This window comes from Siphateles boraxobius, unplaced genomic scaffold, assembly GCF_051911475.1.
Source record: "Siphateles boraxobius isolate OS27281-9 unplaced genomic scaffold, OSU_SipBor_1 130, whole genome shotgun sequence".
NCBI lineage: Eukaryota > Metazoa > Chordata > Actinopteri > Cypriniformes > Leuciscidae > Siphateles > Siphateles boraxobius.
The window spans coordinates 6,027,501-6,052,500 of NW_027508734.1; the positions used below are offsets into that span (position 1 = coordinate 6,027,501).

At 38.5% G+C, this 25,000-nt stretch overlaps 2 protein-coding genes and 1 long non-coding RNA gene across 3 annotated transcripts in view; 1 reads left to right on the plus strand and 2 right to left on the minus strand.

The window, feature by feature from the left end:
• The window catches only part of LOC143736875 (uncharacterized), a 31,466-nt gene extending 16,480 nt beyond the window's left edge, over window positions 1-14,986 (plus strand). The window contains exon 3 of the long non-coding RNA XR_013203590.1: window positions 14,918-14,986. This is a non-coding gene — a long non-coding RNA (uncharacterized LOC143736875). The remainder of the gene's footprint in view (window positions 1-14,917) is intronic.
• Window positions 1-25,000, minus strand: part of shtn2 (shootin 2) — a 95,513-nt gene that overhangs the window by 23,939 nt on the left and 46,574 nt on the right. The window lies entirely within an intron of this gene.
• vax2 (ventral anterior homeobox 2) overlaps window positions 17,006-25,000 on the minus strand; it is a 29,614-nt gene continuing 21,619 nt past the window's right edge. The window contains exon 3 of the mRNA XM_077227602.1: window positions 17,006-20,723. Within this exon, the coding sequence (XP_077083717.1) occupies window positions 20,247-20,723 (477 nt within the window). The 3' untranslated portion in view covers window positions 17,006-20,246. The remainder of the gene's footprint in view (window positions 20,724-25,000) is intronic.

Genomic DNA, 25,000 nt, shown 5'->3' on the forward strand with positions numbered 1-25,000 from the left:
AAAATCTATTTATAAATTTATGTTAAAACGGTGAGATTAAGTCACAGTGCAGTCAAAAATAATACAACATTTATTTATTTATATTTAAGACCAAACTATTTAAATTTGTATAACACTTTCTCTTACCTTTCCTCCTTTTTAAAGCAGATTTTTATTTTTATTATTAAGACATTTATTTGAAACTGTCGTTTTGGAGTAAAAAAAACTGTTTATTTATTTATATGAAAGTGAGCTTTTATTGGTCACAATGCATTTAAAAAAAATCATTTTTTATTTTAAATGTTTATAACTGAATCAAAAACTTGTTTGGTTCAGCCATTCTTTGTTGTAATTTTAACATTAATAATTAAAATTTACATGACACTTTTCCCTACTCGTCATTCTTTTTTCCCCTATAAAAGTTTGCTTGTTTTTGACAGCTCATATACTCAGCAAAAAAGAGAATCATCCCATTTTCAGGATACTATATTTTAAAGATCAATTTGTAAAATCCCGAATAAGCTTTACATATCTTTATTGAAAAGTGTTTAAACAATGTTTTTCATGCTCGTTCAATGAACCATAAACAATTATTGCAAATGCACCTGTGGACCAGTCAGTTTACAGGCGGTAGGTCACAGTAACAATAACTTAGGACACTAAAGAGACCTTTCTACTGACTCTAAACATCTTTCTCTTTGTGTTTTTCAAAATTCATGCTGATGCATTAGAACTCCAAAGATGATGATGAAGGCAGGTTAAGAGTTTCAAAATAGTAACAAGGTTTATTAGCAAAAGTAAACGACTCGAGGCAGAGTGCATAGCAAACACCAAAAATACCTGACCAAGACAGAAAGGATATGAGGAACTTAAATACTCAATGATAACAAACTCAATAATGATCAGTTGTGATAATAAAATGAATATCAATGGTAACAGATGACGGGCGGGACAACTAGAACAAAGGAAACAGGAAACTGACGATAAACAAACTAAAAGTCCATGAAAGTGAAACTAACTGAGCATAATTGTGACAGACCGGCTCCCTCCGGGACGAGGGACTGGTGAAGGAGGAAGCCCCGGCGGAAGGAACCAGGGAGGGGAGGATGGGAGGAGTGACCAGAGCACATGCGGGACGATAGCCCACGGTGGAATCGACACCGGGGGGGTGGGGGATTGGAGACCGGGGTGCAGATGAGGATGGCCGACACCGATGGTACTGGAGGCAAAGGTAGAGGCGCAGCGACGAGCGTCCAAGGTGGAGCCAGAGTGCCTGAGGACTGAGGTGGAGCCGGTGCAATAGAGGACTGAGGCGTAGCCGGAAGGAAGGCAGAGTCAAAGGAGTGGAGAGACGGAGCTCAGCGGACAAGATCGGCGGCTGGAGGCGGAGCCGGGGATCCACTTGCTTAGACGAAACTGGTGATCAGAAGACCTGAGGCTTAACCACACAAGGCGTGGTGTTAGGGGAGAAGTCGCTGGGCTGAAGGGAACCAGTGGAGACGGGGCTGATGGACTTGCTGAATAATGTATTGGAGGTTGGAGAGAGAGCCTGGGTGGGATCAGTGACGATAACTCCATCTCAATACAAGACGATAAAACAGGCATTATGCTGGACAGGAACAGCGATGATGATGATGATGATGAAGGTACAGGGAAGCGCAGGGCAGGGTGGGAAGCATTATCTCCATTTCTCAGTCTATCAAGCACTCGTCAGTGTTCCACCGATGTTCTAGGCAAGTGTTTCTCAACCCAGCTCCCATGTGATAATGAGCTGATGAGTTGAATGAGGCGTGTTTGATTAGGGAGATAAAGAAAACGTGCAGTGTCTTCAGAAGCAGGGTTGAGAAACACTGTTCTAGGCTCACACACCTGGTCAGATTTACTTTGGGACGTGGCTGCATGCTCAGGATCCTTAGCGGGCATTGGCTCTGGCTCAGGGTCAGTGACGGGCATAAGCTCCCCGTCTGCGGTGGGCTCTGGCTAGGGCTTTGGGTCTGCAGTGGATGTACCAGATGTTATCAGTTCGGGGTAGGCACACTGCATACACCGGAGAACTGCTTCCCTCCATGTTCCCCCCTTCATATCATGTAAGTCACAAGGATAGTGAAAATTTGACCAAGTCCAGTACATGGATTTCAACATCTCATCACCAAAGTCAGTTCGTAGGCAATCTGGCAAAAGCGAAGTGAATATTCAAACAATGGAAGCTCAGCACGGGCGAGGGCAATAAACTGTTCGGCTTGAGGTGTAGTATGTAGGTCCGGTATTCTGTCACGGTTAAAGACCAAAGATGATGTAGATGAAGGTAGGTTAAGAGTAGGTTAAGCACCCCCCCCCCCCCCCCCCCTTTTCAACCCCCCTTTTTTTTTTACTGTTGATTAAAATAATAAATTTGGTATTGCATTGGGGTGGAAATGAACAGGCTAGATGCTGGAAACCTAATGCACAGGACAATAGTGACACCAGAATAAAAATATTCATGATTCTGAAGCTAAAAATACAGAATTATTTTAGACAAATATGCTTGCTGACTAGATATATATAAAATAATGTAGGCCATTTTTATTGGTAACATTATCAGGACCCACAAATATTCCCCCATAGCATTATTATACATTATATTCGAAATTATAGTAGTTTAATGTAGTACTGACACAAAATGTTTTGTTTTTTTTCATTTTGAGTCGACTATACATAATACATATTGTCACCATCAACGATACAAGTTGTTGCAGTTTTGTATTGCGATATATTGTGAAACAATATATTGTTACACCCCTAATATTTACAGATGACATTTGCTGGAAAAAAGCAGTTGAAAGTGGAAAGACGTATATTTCTAACAGCACACACCATAACTAAATGTTCTCTTCGCTCAGCCTTATACAACTTCTCATGCTGCTCCTACAGTGCTAAAGCCCACCTTCCCCCAACTGTTAGTGCCTGCGAGGCTTTCTTGCCCCTTTTTGTGGTTTGCACAAAGGGGGCCGTTGCCCTCTCGCAGGCTACGTTACAGTCTGTCACATGAGGCGGACACTCTGGTCCTGCCGTGCTTTATTTGCTGTGGCACTACAGATTACTTCCACAGTCTCTGTCTGCGCTGCACATCCAATTCAATTAGGACCTATTAGACCTTCCACCGCCTCACCGTTCAGCCCCCCCCCCCACCCCGCGTCCGTTCACATACCACATCTGAAGATAAAAATGTGTTACTCTAATAAGCATTGAAATAAAACTCAGATATTGAGTAACTATTTTTTCAATGCTTGTTTTCAGTATTTAAAGTTTTTAAGTGCATCTTCGTACTTCCGCAGTAATATTTTTCACAGATGGTTATGGCACTGCATTATTTCCACAAAGGATGTGATGTTGCCTTAGAATTTGGCCAGTAACAAAATGATCTTATGAAGTAATACAATGTTGCTGCTTGCCTTTTTGAACAGACTTCACATCGGGGAGAACAACTGCGTTGCCTAAATAAGAAAGTAGCTCGCTGAATTGTGAAACAGCGTGTCATTATGTTCAGATTCTCTTTATTGATGAATAGTTATGTTCAAAAATTGGTTGTTGATTCTTGTGTGCATGTTATTTTAGTATCAGTTAAATTTGCACACGTTTTCCTAGTGGCCCTTCTTTTTTCTTTTTTAGTTTTTAGTTTAGTATTTTTTAGTAACTTATTTTATTAGTCAAATTGCAGAAAAAAAATCATTATTTATATATGAAATATGAGCTTTTATTAGTCATAATGCTTTTTAAAAATAAAATAATAATGTTATTTATAGCTGTAAGATAGTTTTTATTAATATTTGCTGTTAGTTTTTATTCTTATATTTTTTGTCTTTATTTAAATTTACTTAGTTTTAGTAATTTGGTAATCAGTTGTGTGTTTTTGTCATTTCTTTAAACAAATCTAAATAGTTTTGATTTATTTTTTTAGTTTAGTTTGAGTTATTTCAGTACATAGTTAAACTAAATAAAAATGAAAAATGTTTCTTCGAAAATTAGCTGAAATATTTTTTTATATTTTATTTTATTACAAGTAATATTTTGTGGTTTTAGATTTAGTTAACTATAATGCAGCAAATAAAAAATGCAGAATGAGGAGAAGTCGGCGTAAGCCTGAAGTGCCAGTGTTAAAGCAAAAATGTGATGCAAGCATTCGTGCATGATATTAATGAAAAGGGATTTCGAAATTAATTGGTAATAAGTAATGCTTTTCTTTTTAGAGAAAGTAATTGGTATAGTAATCTAATTTCACTGTTGAATATGTAATTATTTACTATTTTAGAGTAACTTAATTTAGACTAGAGTAACAACTCTGGTTATAAGTACTGTGCATGAATTATGTCAGGCAAGTACATTTTATTTGTTTTATTCACACGCTCAAATAATGATGAAACAATTTTGGCTCTGGCCCATAGTGGGGGGGGCACGGCATTCCCCAAACTCCGCCTAAGGATGCGCATCACTGCTCTCTGGCATGATTTTCGGACTCCATTGTGTGGCTTTCATTGTCCTCCCTCCCTCAAGCCCAAAACTCTGGCAATCTTTCCTCTAGTTCACTGCACGCCCCCTCCGCCCGGCCTCTGCACACCTGGTCCTGGCAAATTAGTGCGAACGAGAGGGGGCTACATCGGGTCTTTAAGCATTCCGACGGAGCAAAAAGTTAATGACGGGCGCTTCGGTGCAGTTGACAGCGGGGGAAAAAAAGTTTTTGGAACAGAAAATTGCTAGCAAAAGGAACAACATGGCATAAAAAGGAGAGTCTCTTTGAATGTACTATTTACTTTGTTTGATTTTCTTTTCATGCATTGCTATTTGGTATTAAATTATGCAGAATTCTGTCTAAAAGTGGTAGAATTAATGTCAGACAAGCTAAATCAAAAACTCGCTTTGGTTTTAGCCATTGTAAGACGAAATAATTTAAATTTGCACAACACTTTTCTCTACTTGTCCTTCTTTTTTCCCTCTGATAAAAGCCGTTCATATGCCCGCCTTCTCTACAGGGTCTAATCTGGCCTGACAGCTTCCTCTCGTAATTGGTGCTAACACCCAGATGGACGGGGCAATTTGTCGTTCCCAATAAAGAGAGGCGGCTGAGGGGGCGGCGGAGAGGGGGAAGCCTTGATTTGTTGGTTATAGATACAGAAGCCGTAAACACCCCAGGCCTCTGGCCCGACAGTTTGAGCAGGCTTTTGTTCACACGTTTGTTCAAAAGAAGCGCTTCTCTCGGCCTCCGCCTCCTTCTGCCGTTTGCCTTGATGCCTCTCTCTCTCTCTCTCCCTTCTCTCTCTCTCTCACTGTCTCTCTCTCTCTCTCTCTCTCTCTCTCTCTCTCTATTACACTCATATGCAGTGTATTCTGTTTCATGCAACCTCTCATTCTATAGCTGGTTTAGTGGTGGCGTGTCTGTGCATCGCTGTGTGTGTGTGTGTGTGTGTGTGTGTGTGTGTGTGTGTGTGTGTGTGTGTGTGTGTGTGTGTGTGTGTGTGTGTGTGTGTGTGTGTGTGTGTGTGTGTGTGTGTGTGTGTGTGTGTGTGTGTGTGTGTGGAGATGGGTGGCCGTGACCTGAACATTTTTCAGGGCAACTGCTTGACCTCTCTCTATTAATGAGGCCACAGGGAATGAGCTGTGGGTCAATGGTGAGGTAGAGAGAAGATATAAGGTGTTTCTCTGAATGCAGACGCATAATCGATCTGTCGTCTATAAAATAGCTGTCGTCATGAACTATTCATTAAAATATCTTCTGTCGTTCATTCCATTTGATCTGTCTATCTGACTGTCATTCTATCTGTCGATTTATCTATCGTTCTATCTGTCATTCTATCGTTCTATCTGTCATTCTATCGTTCTATCTGTCATTCTGTCTGTTGTTCTATTGTTCTATCTGTCGTTCTTTCTGTCATTCTATCGTTCTATCTGTCATTCTATCGTTCTATCTGTCATTCTATCGTTCTATCTGTCATTCTGTCTGTTGTTCTATTGTTCTATCTGTCGTTCTTTCTGTCATTCTATCGTTCTATCTGTCATTCTATCGTTCTATCTGTCATTCTATCGTTCTATCTGTCATTCTGTCTGTTGTTCTATTGTTCTATCTGTCGTTCTTTCTTTCATTCTATCGTTCTATCTATCCTTCTATCGTTCTAAATGTCATTCTATCGTTCTATCTGTCATTCTGTCTGTTGTTCTATTGTTGTATCTGTCATTCTTTCTGTCATTCTATCGTTCTATCTGTCATTCTATCGTTCTATCTGTCATTCTATCGTTCTTTCTGTCATTCTATCGTTCTTTGTCATTCTATCGTTCTATCTGTCATTCTATCGTTCTATCTGTCATTCTGTCTGTTGTTCTATTGTTCTATCTGTCGTTCTTTCTGTCATTCTATCGTTCTATCTGTCATTCTATCGTTCTATCTGTCATTCTGTCTGTTGTTCTATTGTTCTATCTGTCATTCTATCCCTCTATCTGTCATTCTGTCTGTTCTATCATTCTATCTATCATTCTGTCGTTCTATCTGTCATTCTGTCTGTTGTTCTATCGTTCTATCTGTCATTCTATCCCTCTATCTGTCATTCTGTCTGTTCTATCATTCTATCTATCATTCTGTCGTTCTATCTGTCATTCTGTCTGTTGTTCTATTGTTCTATCTGTCATTCTATCCCTCTATCTGTCATTCTGTCTGTTCTATCATTCTATCTATCATTCTGTCGTTCTATCTGTCATTCTGTCTGTTGTTCTATCGTTCTATCTGTCATTCTATTGTTCTATCTGTCATTCTGTCTGTTGTTCTATCGTTCTATCTGTCATTCTATCGTTCTATCTGTCATTCTATTGTTCTATCTGTCATTCTGTCTGTTGTTCTATCGTTCTATCTGTCATTCTATCGTTCTATCTGTCATTCTGTCTGTTGTTCTATCGTTCTATCTGTCATTCTATCGTTCTATCTGTCATTCTGTCTATCGCTCTATCCATTTCAAAACTATCAAATGTGGAGTTATCAAACCAACATTTAAATTGGTCTTGAAGTAGTCCTGTCTATCTTATTTTAACTGTATTTCCTTGGGTTCAAACTTGAATTGCAATTCTGAATCATGTTTGCTTACCTCAATGTAGATCAAGAACAGACAATTTCAAAGGCATTCTCAACTCAGTTCTGACCGCAACCATGTTGCACCAGATTAAGTTTAAGAAACCAAGTGCATGATCAAACAGACATTAACTTTTAAGCATGCTAGAATGTTTAACTAAAATGGATGTTAGAAAGATAAATGGATGAGTGTCAGATAGACTTGAATGCGTTCTTTCTGTAGTTAACTCTAACAGAAAACTCTTTGATCCATTAGTGATTAGTTCATAGTAACACTGATCACATTGAACTGTTGAAATGCAGAGTTAGTAGAGTAATGGCAATGCCAAGATAGCAGTATGAAATCACAGCCCAGACTGTGGGTAAAGGTAAAAAAGCTTTTGAAGTAATGTTGTGTTAGGCGAAACAGGTTCAGTAATGCATGACACTGCACTGTGCAAAAGGAGCTGGAAAGAATACAAGGATACAAGATTTAATTGATTTTGAACAAATGTTAGAGGACACAAAGCCAATTCATGGTCTCGGTGGAGGAGTCTTGATCGCACAGATGGAGAAAAAGCGTCCTTGGCTTTTATAGTAGGACTACAAGTGAAAATTGGGGTCATTGGGTCATAAAAACTGATGGATTTAGGTGAGGAATTGACTTGTTCTCAAAGAAAAAGTGACAATCAACGTTTTATTCATGACATTTTGTTAACATTTGCAAAAAGCCATGCAAGAACTTTTTTATAGCTACTAAAAATTAAAGAATTATTGCCGTATTGTGGAATAAATGGGAGTAATAGCAGCATAAGAAATATGAAAGTTCAAGTCAAGTCACCTTCATTTAAATAGCGCTTTTAAGAATATAGATTGTTTCAAAGCAGCTTTACAGTGATAATAGGAAATTAAAGTAACAGAGATTTTTTTGGCTTTACAGCAGCTCTAGAATAAAGTTATTGTCCAGCTAAAGTTAGATTTGATTGATTCACTTCTGTTGCAACGATCATTATTAGTGATTAACTTAGGGGCCGCTAACACGACACCGTTCTAACAGAAAAATCTTTAATGCGATCCGGCTGCTCATTTGCATAAAACAGTGCCTGGTGGCTCTGAGAACGCAAACCATGAAATAGGTTCCAAGGTTCAAGCCTTGAAAAATTTATAATACAGAATTTTTATCGCTTACGCGTAGCCACATAAACCGTAATCATCCCGACAACGTTTTATCTGCACAGAGGTAAAGGGGAGGGAAGAAGGCCTTCACAGGGAGAGACTAGTTGACACTTCAGGACTGCGTTGTCGTCGTGTCCAGGTGCAGGTCTTTTATCACATCCGGATACGGCCTGGATCCGGCGGACTGCGGTAAACCTCGGGGTAAACAGAGAGACTAACATTAGCGTAGACACCTTCTTATGATGTAACAAGTACATCAGGATTCATGGGAAGTGTTCCCGGTTCCGGCTGATCTAAACTATGCAGCCTAACACTGAATTATAGAAGTGCTAGTTCAAAGAGATGTTTTTAGTCTAGATCTGAACTGACAGACTGTGTCTGCTTCCCGGACAATGTTAGGAAGACTGTTCCAAAGTTTTGGTGCTAAATGGGAAAAGGATCTACCGCCGGCAGTCGATTTTTATATTCTAGGTATTATCAACTGGCCAGAATTTTGAGATCGCAATAGAAGTAATGGACTATAATGCGTTAAGAGCTCGTTCAAGTACTGGGGAGCTAAACCATTTAGTGCTTTGTAAGTAATCAGCAATATTTTAAAATTTATACAATGTTTAATAGGGAGCCAATGCAGTGTTGACAGAACCGGGCTAATATGGTCATACTTCCTGGTTCTGGTAAGAACTCTAGTGGCTGCAATTTTGTAGTTTGTTTATTAAGCGTGCAGGGCAAACACCCATAATAGCATTACAGTACTCTAGCCTTGATTCTAGACACGTGACTTTCAAATGAAAGATTGGTATCGAAGAGCACACCCAGGTTCCTAAACGACGACGAAGACTGGACAGAGCAGCCATCAAGTGTTAGACAGTATTCTAGGTTATTATATGAGGAAGTTTTTTGTCCAATAATTATAATCTCTGTTTTTTCAGAATGTAGGTAAGTAGTAGGAAATTACTAGTCATCCAGTTTTTTCATATCAGCTATGCATTCCTTTAATTTTCTGAATTAGTAGGTTGCGTCAGGACGTGAAGAAATATAGAGCGGAGTATCATCAGCATAACAGTGAAAACTAATGCCATGTTTCCTATTGATTTCTCCAAGGGTAGCATGTACAGAGTGAACAGCAACGGCCCTAGTTCAGAGGCTTGTGGAACACCATACTGAACTTTTGATCGATAAGACATCTCTTCATTTACTGCTACAAACTGATAACGGTCAGATAAGTATGATTTAAACCATGCTAATGCAATTTCACTAATGCCAACATTATTTTCAAGTCTGTTCAAGAATGTTGTGGTCAATGGTATCAAATGCAGCACTAAGGTCGAGTAACACTAATAGAGAGATACAACCACGATCGGATGATAAGAGCAAATCATTTGTGACTCTGATGAGAGCTGTCTCAGTACTATGGTATCTATTGTATCTAAATCCTGACTGGAAATCCTCGCAGATACCATTTCTTTCTAAAAAGGAACACAGTTGTGGGGATACTGCCTTTTCTAGTATCTTTGACAGAAAAGGTAGATTCGAGATCGGCCAATAATTGACTAATTCTGTAGGATCAAGTTGCAGGTTTTTTAACAAGCAGTTTAATCATAGCCAGCTTAAAAGTTTTTGGTACGTATCCTATTTACAAAGATGAATTAATGATATTAAGAAGAGGATCTATGACCTCTAGAATCATCTCTTTCAATAGTTTAATCGGTATAGAGTCTAACATGCATGTTGTCAATTCAGATGATTTAACGAGTTTAGAAAATTATTCCTCTGCTATTGCAATGAATGAATCAACTTTTTCCTCAGGGAGACTACAGTGCACTCCCTGATGCAATACTGTAGTAGACTGTTGTATAGTTATAATTTTCTCCCTGATATTATCAATCTTGTAAGTAAAGAAGTTCATAAAGTCATTACTGCTCTGCTGCTTGGAAACGTCTGGGGTTGAAGCTTTATTTTTCATTAGTTTAGCCACTGTTTCAAATAAATACCTAGGGTTTTGTTTATTTTCTTCCAATAGGGTTGAAAAATAGACAGATCTAGCAGCTTTTAAGGCCTGTCTTTACGCAATCGTGCTCTCTTTCCATGAAATGCGAAAAATTCCATTTTTCTGTCTGCTCTCTTAAGGGCCCGAGTGTGTTCATTGTTCATCACGTCGATTTTGCAGCCTTGGCTAAATGAAGTATACACGAGACTAGATAATGATCTGAGATGTCATCGCTCTACTATAGAATTTCAACGGCCTCAACATTGATTCCATGTGATAATATTAGATCTAGAGTATAATTACGACAATGAGTAGGTCCTGACACTTGTTGTCTAACTCCAATATAGTTCAGAATGTCTTTAAATGCCAATCCCAATGCATCTTTTTCATTATCTACATGTATATTAATATCACCAACAATTAGGACTTTATCTGCAGCCAGTACTAACTCTGATAGAAAATCAGCAAATTCTTTGATAAAGTCTTATATTTAGAATTATATAAAGAATTATATTTAAAACTAGACTTCTCAGTAATTCTGAAGATATTACTATAAATCACAGCAACACCAACGCCTTTGCCTTTCAGACGAGGCTCATGTTTATAACAGTAATCTTGCGGGGTGGACTCATTTAAAGTAATATTGCCTAAATGTCTGGTTTTAGCCAGGTTTCTGTCAAACAAAGCACATCTAGATTATAATCTGTAATCATATCATAAACAATTAGTGCTTTTGAAGTAAGGGATTGAATATTCAGCAACCCAAGCTTTATCATTTGTTCTCCCGTATTATATATGCTTTTGTTTGTTGAACATCAATTACATTTTTACCCTTAAATGGGTTTAGCGTAAGTCCTAATTCGGGGAACAGACACAGTCTCTATAATATGATGATATCTAGGTGAAAGAGTCTCTATGTGATGGGATTTATCTGACGTGAGATGGCTAGCAGATGGTCGGTTTAGCCAGTCTCTGTCTGCTTCCTGACCTGAGCCCCAGATTGTCATGTTTGAGCTCTAAGACTATGTGCTATGTGCTGAAATATTATATGGATGATGTGCCAAAAATGTATGATTAATTCCATTTTAATTGGACCTCTCAAGTGCATTTTTACACGCATGGCAACTTTTTTTGTTTCTTTTTATATTCTCTCCTAGTTTTTGGAGAAATATCTGAGAAAAAGTTCACTGAACAGTTGCAAATAATAGGATTTCACGTATATATTTCAGTATCATTTTAGTGGTTGCTTCACACAGCTCAACAAAGCTTTTATTGTACCTAGTTAAAGACTAATTAAAGTGCAGACTGCTTTGTTAAGGGCCACCAAAAACTTTGCCTCCATTGAGCCACCAATATCAGGAAACTGCTTTAGTTTCTATAGTCTTGTTGAACAAACAATGACGCCCCTGGTCTTTTCACCAGGTGCTCTTCGTTTTAATGCCGTCATTCTCTCTTCAGCTCTCAGGAGATTTCGGTTGTTGAAAGAGCAGCTGTCTGTTCTCAAACCCCAACGTTTGTTTCTTGTTCTCTGTGAAAGGACTTCAAGTTTGGAGAGGTGCTCATCTCACCGTGGACCAAACCTTTGAACTCATTCCAACCAGACATACATCTGTGTCTTAATGACCCATTAAATATAGTTTAAAAGGAAACAAGTACACAATCCTCTATGGTCGGTTTGTTGATTGACATCTCAAATATTTGACATCTATGAAATGATTTAGAGGTAGAAATTTGAGTAAAAAGTGCAAAATGTAAAGATTAAAGAGCTGCACGATTAATCGTAAAAAGATTGCAATCTCGGCACCCACGCGAGTCTTTATTAGTGAATTGTTGAATCATTCATTCAAAGCGATTTTGTGCATATCCGATTGAAATCTGATCAGATTTAGCAAGTGTGAAAGGCAAAAAATTACATGAAATGCAATTTTTACAAATCCATTTCGATTTACATTCATATGTGGTTTGAAATCCAATTCAAATCACATTTCTGGAAATTCGTTTCAGTCTGATAGCTGAGATCGGTTTGTGACTTTCTCAATCCATGTAAAACATAAACGTCAGATGTTGTTATAGGAAATATGCTGAAAGTCGCTGCAGAAACAAGGTTGTGTTGTTGGAAAGTGCCGGAGGAGCAGAAAATGGCAATATAACAGAGATATGTTTTAAAACATGCCATAGAAACCAATGCCAATATTCTGGAAAACGAAAGAGCGGGATGGACGCACAATTCGGATCTGAACAGTTGCAATACACAATGGCTACAATCACACTCAGTCCAAATCCGATTTTGTTGTGTATCCAATTGGAATCTAATCTAAAATGATTGACTGTAAACAATTTGTATCGCAACTGTTAAGTTCCCATTTGTGTGTCCATGCCATTGTTTTATTTTCCGGAATATCTGCATTGGTTTTTATGGCAATGTAGGTGTACGCCAAAATCGTCAACAACATGTAGGGGTTGTCAGTACAGATTTTGTTTAATTTACAACTACAAATAAATTGCTGTGCTGGACTACTGCGTCTTCTGAGGCACGGCAGAACCATGTCTCCGTTATATTGTCATTTTCTGCTCCTCCGGCACTTTGCAACAACATAACCTTGTTTCTGCAGCAACTTTCAGCATGTTCCTACAACAACACCTGACATCTTTATGTTTTATGTGGCGAGAGAAAGTCACATAATACACGTGAAATCTGATCAGAGCAGAATTCCAGAAATTGGAATGTAGCTTTTTTTTTTTTGCCGTTCACACTTGCTAAATCTGATCGAATTTCAATTGAGATATGCACAAAAAATGGATTTGGACTGACAGTCTGAACGAGGCTTAAGAAACCCAAACCTCTTCTATGTAGAGGTATGTCTTTCTGTTTCACCTTTGTTTCCTTGCAGACTGACTGGTTGTTGCCGCGTTTATTTCTGCTGTGTAATACACTGGTAGGGGTAATCCATATTGAGTTATCGACATACATTTTATTGTGATCTCGATATGATATCGTTTATCCCCCAGCCCTTGTTATGGTATGCAGTTTATAAGGTTTATGAGTGGTTTTTAGTACATCACTATTACTTCAATGGATATCGAATATTGTGGTCTCTAGAAATGGTTCACATTCCTCTTTTGCTCATTTTATTATCCACCTTGCTTAGAAATGCTACAGCAAATCTTTTCCCATGCGACAAAAACACATGATTTGAGATCTCATTCACGATAGCACAAACGATACTGGAGAAGTCATGTCCTGAAGTTTAACACTTTGGGTTAGGGATTTATTCAAGGCATCGTCTGATCATTCTCACCTTTATTTCACGCCTCTCTTTCTGTGGAATGCAGTATCGCTCTTTCATGGCGGGGTCAGGCGCTTGCGTGAAGCCTGTCAAAACAAGCAGCCTTCATCTTTTCTGAGCTGAAAAAATCGGCTCATGCTAGGGGGCTCTGCTGAGCCGGCCGGGCCAGGGGTCTTCCTGTAATTAACCCTTAACGCTCCCTCCTCTATCGCTAATCCCGAACCTTCGCAGCTGACCCCCTCCCCCCCCTCCACATGACCTCTGACCCCGCGCACCTCACGATGGGTCACATGACTGGTGCAGGTGTGGAGAGGACACTGGCCCCGTTGCCCCCCAATTAGTGACCCTAATTAGTGACTAAAACCTCCTGCAGGGTCACTGAACAGGGTCTAGGGAGCGCAAACGGGTAGAGAAAGGGGGGCAGAGAGAGAGAGAGAGAGAGAGAGAGAGGAATCAGACAGGAAAAGGGAGGGTGGCAGTGGTACAGTGATGCGTGGTTAAAGGCGTGAAGGCCAAAACGGCTTTTACACTGAAAAGGAAAATATTGCAGTTGCTGATGGACAGAGTTGCTTTAATGGGACTCTCTTTTTTTTCCGCCAAGGTGCTTTTTTATTTTTGCTAAGCTGTACTATTGAGTGTGGATGGATAAAAAGTTTTATGTTCTCTTTCATTTTTCTTTGAAATGCTCTAGATTTTAAAAGTTCAGTGGTATTATGCCATTTTCTAAAAGGGGTAGTTCACCCGAAGAAATTAAGATTTTGTCATTTATTGATTCTCCCTAATGTCAGTTCAAACCTGTTTTTTAGTTGAAAAAATATCTTGTGACCAAATATTGGCATGTTGGTTTTAATATGCAGAATTGAGAATGAGATTTAAGAGCTGAACAGCAAGTTTCAGAGGAATTATTTCTGTTTGAAATAGTTTGTGTTGCTCACACAAAGCAGTTAAAATATATTTCTATAATTTTAATTAATGAAATGTATGATGTATGTTTTATTTTGGTTATTGGTATTTTGGTTAACTGTATACCACCTTATGTACCGTAAAAAACTGTACTGTAAAATACTGTAAAAAAATTTTTTGGAAGTACAAAGAATGAATTACCTTATAATTTACTGTAAAATGATTGCATAATACTTAAATGTTTGTCAGGTTATTTAATTTTTTCTTTCCTAGGGATAAAATATGTTTACGAGCTGCTTAATTCATAAAATTTAACTAGAACTAAAAATTAATTAAAACAAAATTAATTTAATTAAAACTAAATCCATAAAATGATTCCATGATGCGACCCATAAAATGTTCTCAGCGCCTGACAGAACCCTTTGAGGTTCTATATAGAACCTTTTCTTCTAGTTAATTTAACAGCACTTTTAATGTTTTTAAATATCATTTGATTATATTTGTTTGTCTTTTTTGGAGCATTAAAGGGACGCTTACTTTGAAATGTTGTCTGGAAAAGAACAGCTTGAAGAACAAAATAGTTTGGGGGTGAGTTAATAATAATAACTGTTGCAAAAAAAAAAAAAAATATATATATATATATATATATATATATTTTTTTTTTTTTTTTTTTTTTTTACGTACACAGAAACCACCAGGCCACCCATCCAGTCCCCATTCCCTCCATCCATCCACTCCTGTGAAGAAAAGCCGCCAATCATTTTAATTGGCACCCTGGAGTTGATTGTCCAGGCAAGACTCTGAAAGAGAGGAGATCGAGGGGACTAAACATGTGGTTAAACATATTGTGTCCACTTGTCCACCATTTCCTGAAAAATAACCGCACCACCCCCTCATCTCGAGAAAAGAGCTGGAGGTTTTAAGAGAGAGAAGGGCTAGAGGAACAAGTTTAATCCTGATCAGCCTGAACTCATATAATAAATATCAAGAACAGTATGAATTTTGACATAATGCTATGCTGTTATTAAAAAAAGGAGCAACGTCTCATGTTCATTGTACACTGGACTGTGTGTATATAATATAACACGGTATGTATATACTGTATATATAACTTTTTGGGCATAAATAATTGTGTGTGTGTGTGTGTGTGTGTGTGTGTGTGTGTGTGTGTGTGTGTGTGTGTGTGTGTAGAAATGAATCTTTAAGATGCTCAACAACTGAGAGAGTCACAAGAAAGACACAAGTGTAGGCAAATTACATAGACATATATTTATATGCATATGAATAAAAACACATGTACATATTGTACAATATCTTGGCTTTTTAGCCAAACCAAACCATGAGAAAGGCTATTTTGCCACAGAACACAAACTTTTTTAAATAAGTGCAAATAGTTAATGAGACAAAGAATTGTAAAGCATTTATATTTTTTTCCATTCCATTTTTTTTCTGTAAGATCACAATACTGTGCAAAGACTCATATATTTACATTGTTTTTTGTGTTTTCTTTATTTGTGAGAAGCTGGTGCCATTATGTAATTTATTATTATTATTATCATCATTTGATGCGACACGGTCACACAAATGCTGTACTGCCAAAAAGCTAATGGCTTACTTACACATAATCTTTGTGCCAGAACAAGAGCACTGACTCTTTAACAATGGAAGGAAATGTGGAAGTGAGATCAAATAAAAAATCTTTCCACTCAATCACAGCAAACTCAAACCACTTTTTACAATCATATCTGTGGCAATGTAATTCATATATACTGTCTTTGCTTGTTCACCATACTGTAAAAACATATTTCAAGCATATGTTCCATAATTAAAGGGTTGGTAAAGTGATGGTAAAGATATTCAATACTCTCTTTAAAGCCGTTTACAAAGAATCTGCTGCTTTTCCAAGTGCACAGTTCTGTGAGATGCTTCATTTAGTTGTTTCCCCTCAATAATAGTGTGGACAAAATGACTAAAGGAAACATTTTGAGAGATGTCAGCGAAAACCAGAGTGTGAAAAGAAAATGTGTACGGGTGTGTTAAGGTCTCGTAAGCCTGGACTGCATGCGCTAATGTTAGTGAACTAGTGTCTGTCTCAGACAGGCTGAATGAATTATATATGATGCTTATAGAAAATAACGTGTTCGACAACAACACCAACACCACTGCCATGAGAATTTTCATACACAATTTAAGATTCATCTGCAGTCAAGCTGTATAAGAAGCTAAAATCATGTCCATGTCTCGGTCGTCTTCAGAAAGCAATGGCAGAGCAATTCAATAAGATGCAACATTAAATCTGTTACAGCTTGATAGCAAAGAAAATTCTGTCATCATTTACTCACCCTCATGTTGTGTCAAAACTGCATGACTTTCTTGCTCTTGGAGCATTTACTTTACACAACCAGTTAAAAGTTTGGAATAAAAAAGATTTACATTTTTTTTAAGGTTTACAGTCTCTTATGCTCACCTGGGCAGCATTTATTTGATCGAAACTACTGTGAAAACAGTGATATTGGTACAATTTGAAAGAACTGTTTTCTATTTGAATATATTTAATCTATTCAAACCTGAATAGAACAAATCTATTCTCATTTGTATTCCATGGAAGTCAATGCGGGTTAAGAATGACACAACAATGAGTAAAAGACACTTATTATTTTGGACTTAACTTTTCCTTCGACGTCCAACCTACTGTCAGAGGATAGTGATGAAACTAGTGTTTTAGCTGATGGCCACTGAGCAATGCCACTAAAGACCTATTCACAATAAAGGGCGTTGAGTCTGACAGCGAGTTCAAGGGTCAAAATGACCAGAAGTCATTCATTTTTAAGGCGAGTCAGAGATTTAGGGGTGACATGCTGTAAGTGGCAGCAACTGTTGAGCAACAACGTTAAATTGAATTCCAACTTGAAATCGCTGGCACTGTGAACGCTCCTTAAGAGCAAAACAAACAAATGCAGACAAAAGGTAGGTCTACCCTAGTGCAAAGCTAAAAAGCACTTCACAAGCTATTATGCAAAATACAACCCAGCTCGCTTAATGCAAAATAAAACATCTGACAAGACAAATTTCAACTCAACCAGACAGTACTAGTTTTACTGAGCACGGATGCATCTATTCTGTCACCAAAATCTAATTTGTCGGTGGGTTTTTTGCCAAACACAGGAAAATATTAACTTACAGGACTGAAATAAGTCTTTGTCTTAAACTTTGTGTTCACTCACAAAATGTTTGCATTCCCCCGATAAACTTTGCATCCAACCTTCTGAGTTCTTTGTGAGGGAACGCAAAGGTTTTACGAAAAAACGCAAAAGCATTAAAATGTTTTTTTGCCCACCCAACTCAAATTCATTTCCATCACCATGTCCCTTTAGGGGCTTCATAGATGCAAGGTAATAAGAGAATGCTGATTAATTGTTGGTTGTAATTTTGCAGTCATTTAAAGCATCAAACTGACCCAATGACTCTGAGAAGCACGCATAACTAATGCTGACAGGGTAGTGAACATAATAATGAACAATTCCAAAGTCATAATTTGGGATGGAAAAATGTCTAAATTTCACTACTACCATAATCTTTAAAGCAATCATTCAGTTCCGCATCAAAGTACTTATTTGTGAGTTTCTATTCGTACGTAATTGATTCAGTTTCCAAACCTATAGTACTGCAATGGCCAGCAATAGTGCATGTAAACTGCGACTGGTGTCTGAATTATGTGCACATAGTGTGAAACTGATCCTATGCACGCTCAATTCATAATTAAACATTGTTTAAGATCTCCAGGGTAGGGTTGCACCAACCATTCATGAGTTTTTACTTAAATTGGTACGTAAAATTTACACTAGAGGCTTAGTAACTACTAGCTAGTTTGTAACTAATTCGGTTGCACCATTTGTTCTTAAGGCAGAAAGTAGCTAGCAGTTCGTAAACTCTCTGTAAAGTAATGCGTAGTCGCATAATATGACATTTACGGTCTATGATCCAATAGCAGCCTTCATATATGTCAGCAGAAGTTTAAATGCTTTGAGTTTCAGTTTATCCTTCATTCTAACTTCTTTTGCCTCACGTAAATAACGGTAGAAATCAGTATATATTAAATACGATACTAGTTAATCGTGAAAAATATTAAAGGTAGACTATTTTACATAACATTGAGAAACTCTATTTGAAATTAATAAGGATCAATAAATAAAAACTGATACAAAAAACAGCATTTATTTGTTAACACGGACCGATACACACAGAGGCGCGATTAGCCCCAGTATGTAGATTGTGTTTGTGTTGAAGAGCTGCTAACAAAGTACGTTTATTCGCATAATGTAAAACAAGAGCTTATTGATGCAGTTCAGTCAGTCTGCTATTTTATTCCAACTGTTACTCCAGGTTAGAGGCTTCTGTAAGTATTCAGTTCATATGTAGAGTTACGCTTCAACTAAGTTTAATGGTGCAACTCAAAAATATTTAGTAGTGCGCATCTTAGTGCCTCTTTACGTCAAAACTTGGCTACGTTGTAACTTACACACACAGTTGGTGCAACCGGCCCCAGATGCTGAAAGACTCAAAGTGACTGGTTGTCTATTTTGGAAGTCAATAATTAGCCCTTTGCGTCAAATACATTTGGAAACAACAAGAGGAAGCATCTTAACTTGGGGCAATATAATATTGAGCCAGTGGATTAGGGCATCGCTAACACTTTCAACTGAGAATTTCATGTGTTACAAAGAGGAGAGGAAATATTTTAAAAGGGAGTGCATTGCATGTGAAGAGTGATTTTAGATGCTATTATCAAGATATGTATATTTTTTCACACACTTAAATTTTATGCAATTAGTTTTGCATCATTGCTATATGAATTGTCATTCTGTCCATTGAACTCTCAATATTACCATCACCAAGGTCCAGTTTGAAGTAAATGCCACAAAATTTGTCAGTGCCTTGTTATTGTTATTCACTCATATAATTCTCTCATTCTTATACTTCCATACAGCCACACATATATATCGACAAGAAGCTCCTCTAGTCTATTAATTTAGAGCAGCATAAAAAATGTACCACTGTTGATCAATGTATTTTTTTCATCCATTTTTTTTCTTTTTTTAACACCCATTTGGAAACAAACTTGCGAAATAATTTTGCCTTAGTTACAGTTACATTTACAGCGTTTCCATCATTCACAAACAATAAAGGCCAGTTCACACCAAGAATGATAACTATAACGATAAACATATAGGTTTAAAAATCATTATAAATATAAAAGAATAGCAGAGTCCACAACTATAGCAATATTGGCAAAGGAAAGGGATATTGTTGTAATCACTTTCAGAATGATTTCTATCCAGCTGATGGATTATAAAAACATTGACAGCCAATCAGAATGCACCCTGCTTTAAAGCGCTCGAGCATTTAAAGCGGCAGACGACAAAACTGTAACGCGTTTCTAATAAACAGAGCGTTATCGTGCATTGCTATGGACGCTAATATAGTTATCGCAATAGTTTTCGTTTTTGGTGTGAATAGGTCTTAAAGGTCTGAGGCTTTCTTCACCACACCTGTAATGCAAAAAGGAAAATAAACCTGTGGACGACAAAATTCACCGAACACAGCGATGCTTAATTACAGGCTTCATCCCAAACGCTCCTCCTTACCGAATGATGGAGTCCGACTGGCCTAAATTTGGTTGTAGGCACTAGCACTAGAGAGGCCAGCGAGACGAGTTTCAGAACGTGTCGTTCAATCTCTTTCTGTCAGTTTGCAAACCTCCGCTCCATCCGACCGGCTGTTCACGGCACAGGTGAGACCCCTGAGACAGGTAGAGTTGGGGAAGGTTCCAGTAGGTAGGCGAACGCTTTTAGGAAACCGTCTTCTTCCCACCTAACTCACCGTCCTTCCGCTCAATCCTCATGTAGGGCTCGAACGCTGAGGATCCGCACCCGTATCCCGATGGGAGTTCGTGATGGGTGCCGCCCAGGAGGGGCATGGTAAAGCAAAGGGAGGGCGGTGGCACTCCCAGACGAGGCGAAGGTGGAGTCCCACCTAAAGAAGACAGCGACAGTCCGAACGTCCCACCGTTGCCCGACCCGGGAGCAGTGGTGGTGCTACTCACCCCAGAGGAGGTGGACACGGATGGGCTGGCCAGTAGAGAGCCATTGCCGGGGTGCGGGTGAGCCAGCAGAGGGTTTGGGGGAGACAGGAGACGGCCCTGCTCCAGGAGACGTAGGATGTTGCACGTGGCGAGGGATTCGGAGGTGGACGACGAGCGCTTGTCGGTGTCCTTGGTCTGGTCCTTCTTCTGTTTGGTGCGGCGGTTTTGAAACCACACTTTCACCTGTGAAACAAGAGCGAAGTTTTTGAATATATCCACACTACTTATCAAAGGGGAAGCAATTTGCTAGTGCTATGCACTAACAGTTCTTCGAAATTCGTTGAGAATCACCAAGACTGCATTTATTTGATCAAAAAATACAGTAAAAATAATAATATTGTGTGTTTTTGCCGCTTAGTATTTTTGTGGAAACCATGATACATTTCTTTTGTAACATTATAAAATGTCTGCATAACTGTTTCCTCATTGATAACAATAATACATTTTTCTTGAGTATCAAATCAGCACGTTAAAGGGATTTCTTAAAGGGATAGTTCACCCCAAAATGAAAAATCTGTCATTAATTACTCGCCCTCATGTCGTTCCAAACACGTAAGACTTTGTTCATCTTCGAAACACAAATGAAGATCTTTTTGATGAAATCTGAGTGATTTCCATCCCTCAGTTGATAGCTACACAACTGAAACTTTGGCACTTCAAAAAGTTCATAAAGAGATCGTAAAACTAATCCATATGAATTTGAGCGGTATAGTCCAAATTTTCTGAAGAGACTCGATCGTTTTATATGATGAACAGATTGAATTTAGGCTTTTATTCACATATAAACATTGATTAGCGAACATAAACAGAAGTTCAACCGAACCTGCTTGACGCGTGAGAACAAACCTCATTGGTTTTTGCTGAAGCTCAAACTTGATGCGTAAAACGAATGAACCTCATTGGTTCTCGCATGTCAAGCGAACATGTTTGAGCTTACATTTACCACAACTGATGTGTGAGTTGATGAATGTTTTTATGTGAATAAAAGCCTAAATTCAATCTATACATTACATAAAGAGATCGTGTCTCCAGAAAATTTGGACTAAACCGCTCAATTTATATGTATTAGTTTTAATCTCTTTATTAACTTTTTGAAACATCAAAATGTAGTTGCGTAGCTGTCAATGGAGGAACAGAAACCTCTCACATTTCATCAAAAAGATCTTCATTTGTGTTCAGAAGATGAGCCAAAGTCTTATGGGTTTGGAACGACATGAGTGTGAATAATTAATGACAGAATTTTCACTTTTGGGTGAACTATCCCTTTAAGGATAAATTGTCAAAATGATCACTTTGAGAAATAACAAAACAACTTCCTACATGGTCTGAGGTCCCATTTATGTCTGTAGCGTGTATTGTACAAGTTTCATTCTTGCGTTCTGTGTTTGGAAGAACATGCTTTAGCAAGCATTACTGATCAGGGATTGTCTATTCAGCAACATTGACCCTTGGGATGCCACAGCAAGGCTTCTCCTTATGGCCTTCTTCATAAGCGAAGCTCAATGAAGCATGTTGAAAAGTGCACTGAACTCATGTTAAACCTCTGCTGACCTCAGGTTAAAAAGTGCACTGAACTCTGCATGTCCTTGTCCTGCATGTTTAATTGATACAGTGCTGCTTTAGTGCAGAGTGTATTCTGGCTCCACTCATAAACGTAGAGAATATCAGGCCTATGAAAAATGCATTTCATCCTGACCGGGTTTTTACCTGTCACCTGCTGCTTTGACCCACCCTGGGGACCATAAAGTAGGACTATACATGCGCACAAACGCATCAACACAACGTGAGCTCTCAAAAATGCACATTCACACTCATTTTCTCACTCTTAATGTTTAGAGCTCAAGAACATGGGATGATTGAGGTTCAGATCTCACTCCTATGAACCACGGCCATCGAGCAGAGCACTTAACACTTGTCTGCTCTATAAGACACTTTTGACGCTTTTCTCTGTGCGCAAGAAGAAAAAATTTTTTTTAGCTTTGCTACAAGTGCTTTAGATTCATGGACATACAAAACAATAGCCAGAGTGATTGTAATGACGTGTGTGTAGAGGATGACACGGGAGTGGATTTTCACTCCTGTCCCGTCCCACTCCCATAGAAAGAAATCTTGTCCCGTCCCACTCCCAGACCAAAGTTTAAAAAATAATCCCATCCCATCCCGCTCCTGGTAAATTGACTCCCAAACCCATCCCGCTCCTGTTTAAACTGACTCCCGCTCCTGTACCGCTCCCATATACGGCAATTTTCGCTTGATGAACGAAGCGATGCTTGGCTGATTCTTTCCCGAATTTGCCTTGCAAGTGTGCTTCTTCAGACCGCTCGTCCCTGAATCACTTGCGTACTTGACTAAGACTAAGCATGTCTTACAAGCAGCGTACATTGTGCTATCACCGTCACATTCTACTCTCATAAACTTAATTAATATTTCAGACTTTCCGACCAGTTCTGTGAACTTAATAGACATGTCATTACTTCTGACTTTGCGCTGTAAATCATTTTTTGCCACATCGACTTCTCCGCGGCTGTTAGCTCCCTCCATCACTGCTCTTTGAATTTCGGCGGTAAGCCGTGACAAAAAGCACTGATGGCTTCTGGGACGGCTGGGTCGTGTAGTTATTTTTTAATTGCGTTACATTGTAGGCGTATTAAAAGGAAACTACAAAATGATGCATTTACTTTTTTCTTTTTTTGTCGTCTTTGCTATTGGTTGATTCCCGCTCCCGTCTGCTCCCGTTAACCATTTATCCTGTACCGTCCAAATCCCGTGATTGATAGCAAAGATGACTCCCATCCTCCAGGAATCCCACGGGAATCCCGTGACCCGTGGGATTCCCGAAAAAATGTCAGCCTCTAGTGTGGAATACTTGCTTGAGGTAATATGAAACAATATTTACTTCTGTGATATTGTTTGGAGTGAAATAGGATATTCAATGAGAAAAGCCTATAGGATGGGACTTCATTTTATCCATTGGGATCCATTGATTGAACTTTAAAAAAGGTTTGAAACACCACCAGCAACCCTTCGTTGAAACTTAAGAGGCCTTGATGACAGTAGTTGAAAGGGAACATTATTTCATTAAAAATGTTTTTGTTTTGTTTTGTAATTTAGTATAACATGCCCTTATGAATCCACACCCTACTTAATAAATGTTTCAAATATATATCCTGAAATAATTGTATTGTTTTCTCAACAATATTAAACAGCACTACTGTTTTCAACATTGAAAATAAGAAATGTTTCTGGAGCTATAAATGATCATATTAGAATGATTTCTGAAGGATCATGTAAATAATGTTTTAAAATATAAAATTATCTGATGAATAAATGCAGCCTTTCAGCCTTTTGAAATCTTTCAAAAACATTTAAAAAATCTTACCGACACCAAACTTTTGAATGGCAGTGTGTGTGTGTGTCTTTTTTCACTGTGTATATATATATATATATATATATATATCAAGCATTCATGCACGTCACACTGTTTCAGTCCCTCTCACTAGTATGAACTGCATTCATTAGGATGTTATAAGAACGAATGAACCCGGGTCCTGTATTGTTTACGTGTGTATGAGTGTCTGGTGTTGACCTCCATGATGACAGCAGCTCTTGTGCTCACAAACACACACAGGAAATTAATTTCAGTTCATAGTAAGTCACTAACAGCTGAATATAACCCGGAGCAAACTGTTTTGCAAGCAGTAATACAGCTGAGGTCTGTAACACTGAGATCATGGACTCGGTGTGGCCATTAGTGTGAGGATAACGAGATTGTGTAGTGATCCCTTAGAGCTTACGCCAGCTTGCTGATGCTATGGGCCCTATTTGAACAATCTAAGTGCATGGTCTAAAGCGCAGGGCGCAAGTGCAATAACGTCTGAGCGACTGGAAAAATGGTCAGCGCTCCCGGCGCATGGTCTAAAAGGGTTGTCTCTATCCTCTTAATGAGTAATGGCCGTGTTTTGGGCGTAACATGCAAAAAAATAATAATCAGAATTTCCCATTCCCATTCCCATTCCCTTTAAAAGCCACTTGCGCTCGCACCATGGTGGATTCGCTATTTGCATGACGGAATTTGATAGCGTAAAGACTGAACGCGTCTCCAGAGAGGAAACGGATCTGCTCGTGCGCGAGGTTAAAGCGAGCGAGCACACTATCTATGGGAAAAGCTGGAATCCACCATATCTTTCTGTACACAATATTAATCTTTTACATTGTGTAGTAGAAATTTTAATAGTCATTGATCCCAAACAGGTATCATAAGAGAAAGAACCTATTCAATGTATAAAAGTATACGTGTGTACGTGCTTGTGCGTGACGTTTCAGGAACATGTGGGACAGGACCTCTGACCTTAGGGACGGTCAGTTTTGGCCAGCTTATTTCAGTACCAGTTTGTGTCTTTAAGTAGAAACTGAACAGCAGTAAGGACCTTATCTGGGTGGGTGAAAGGTACAGCGGGTGA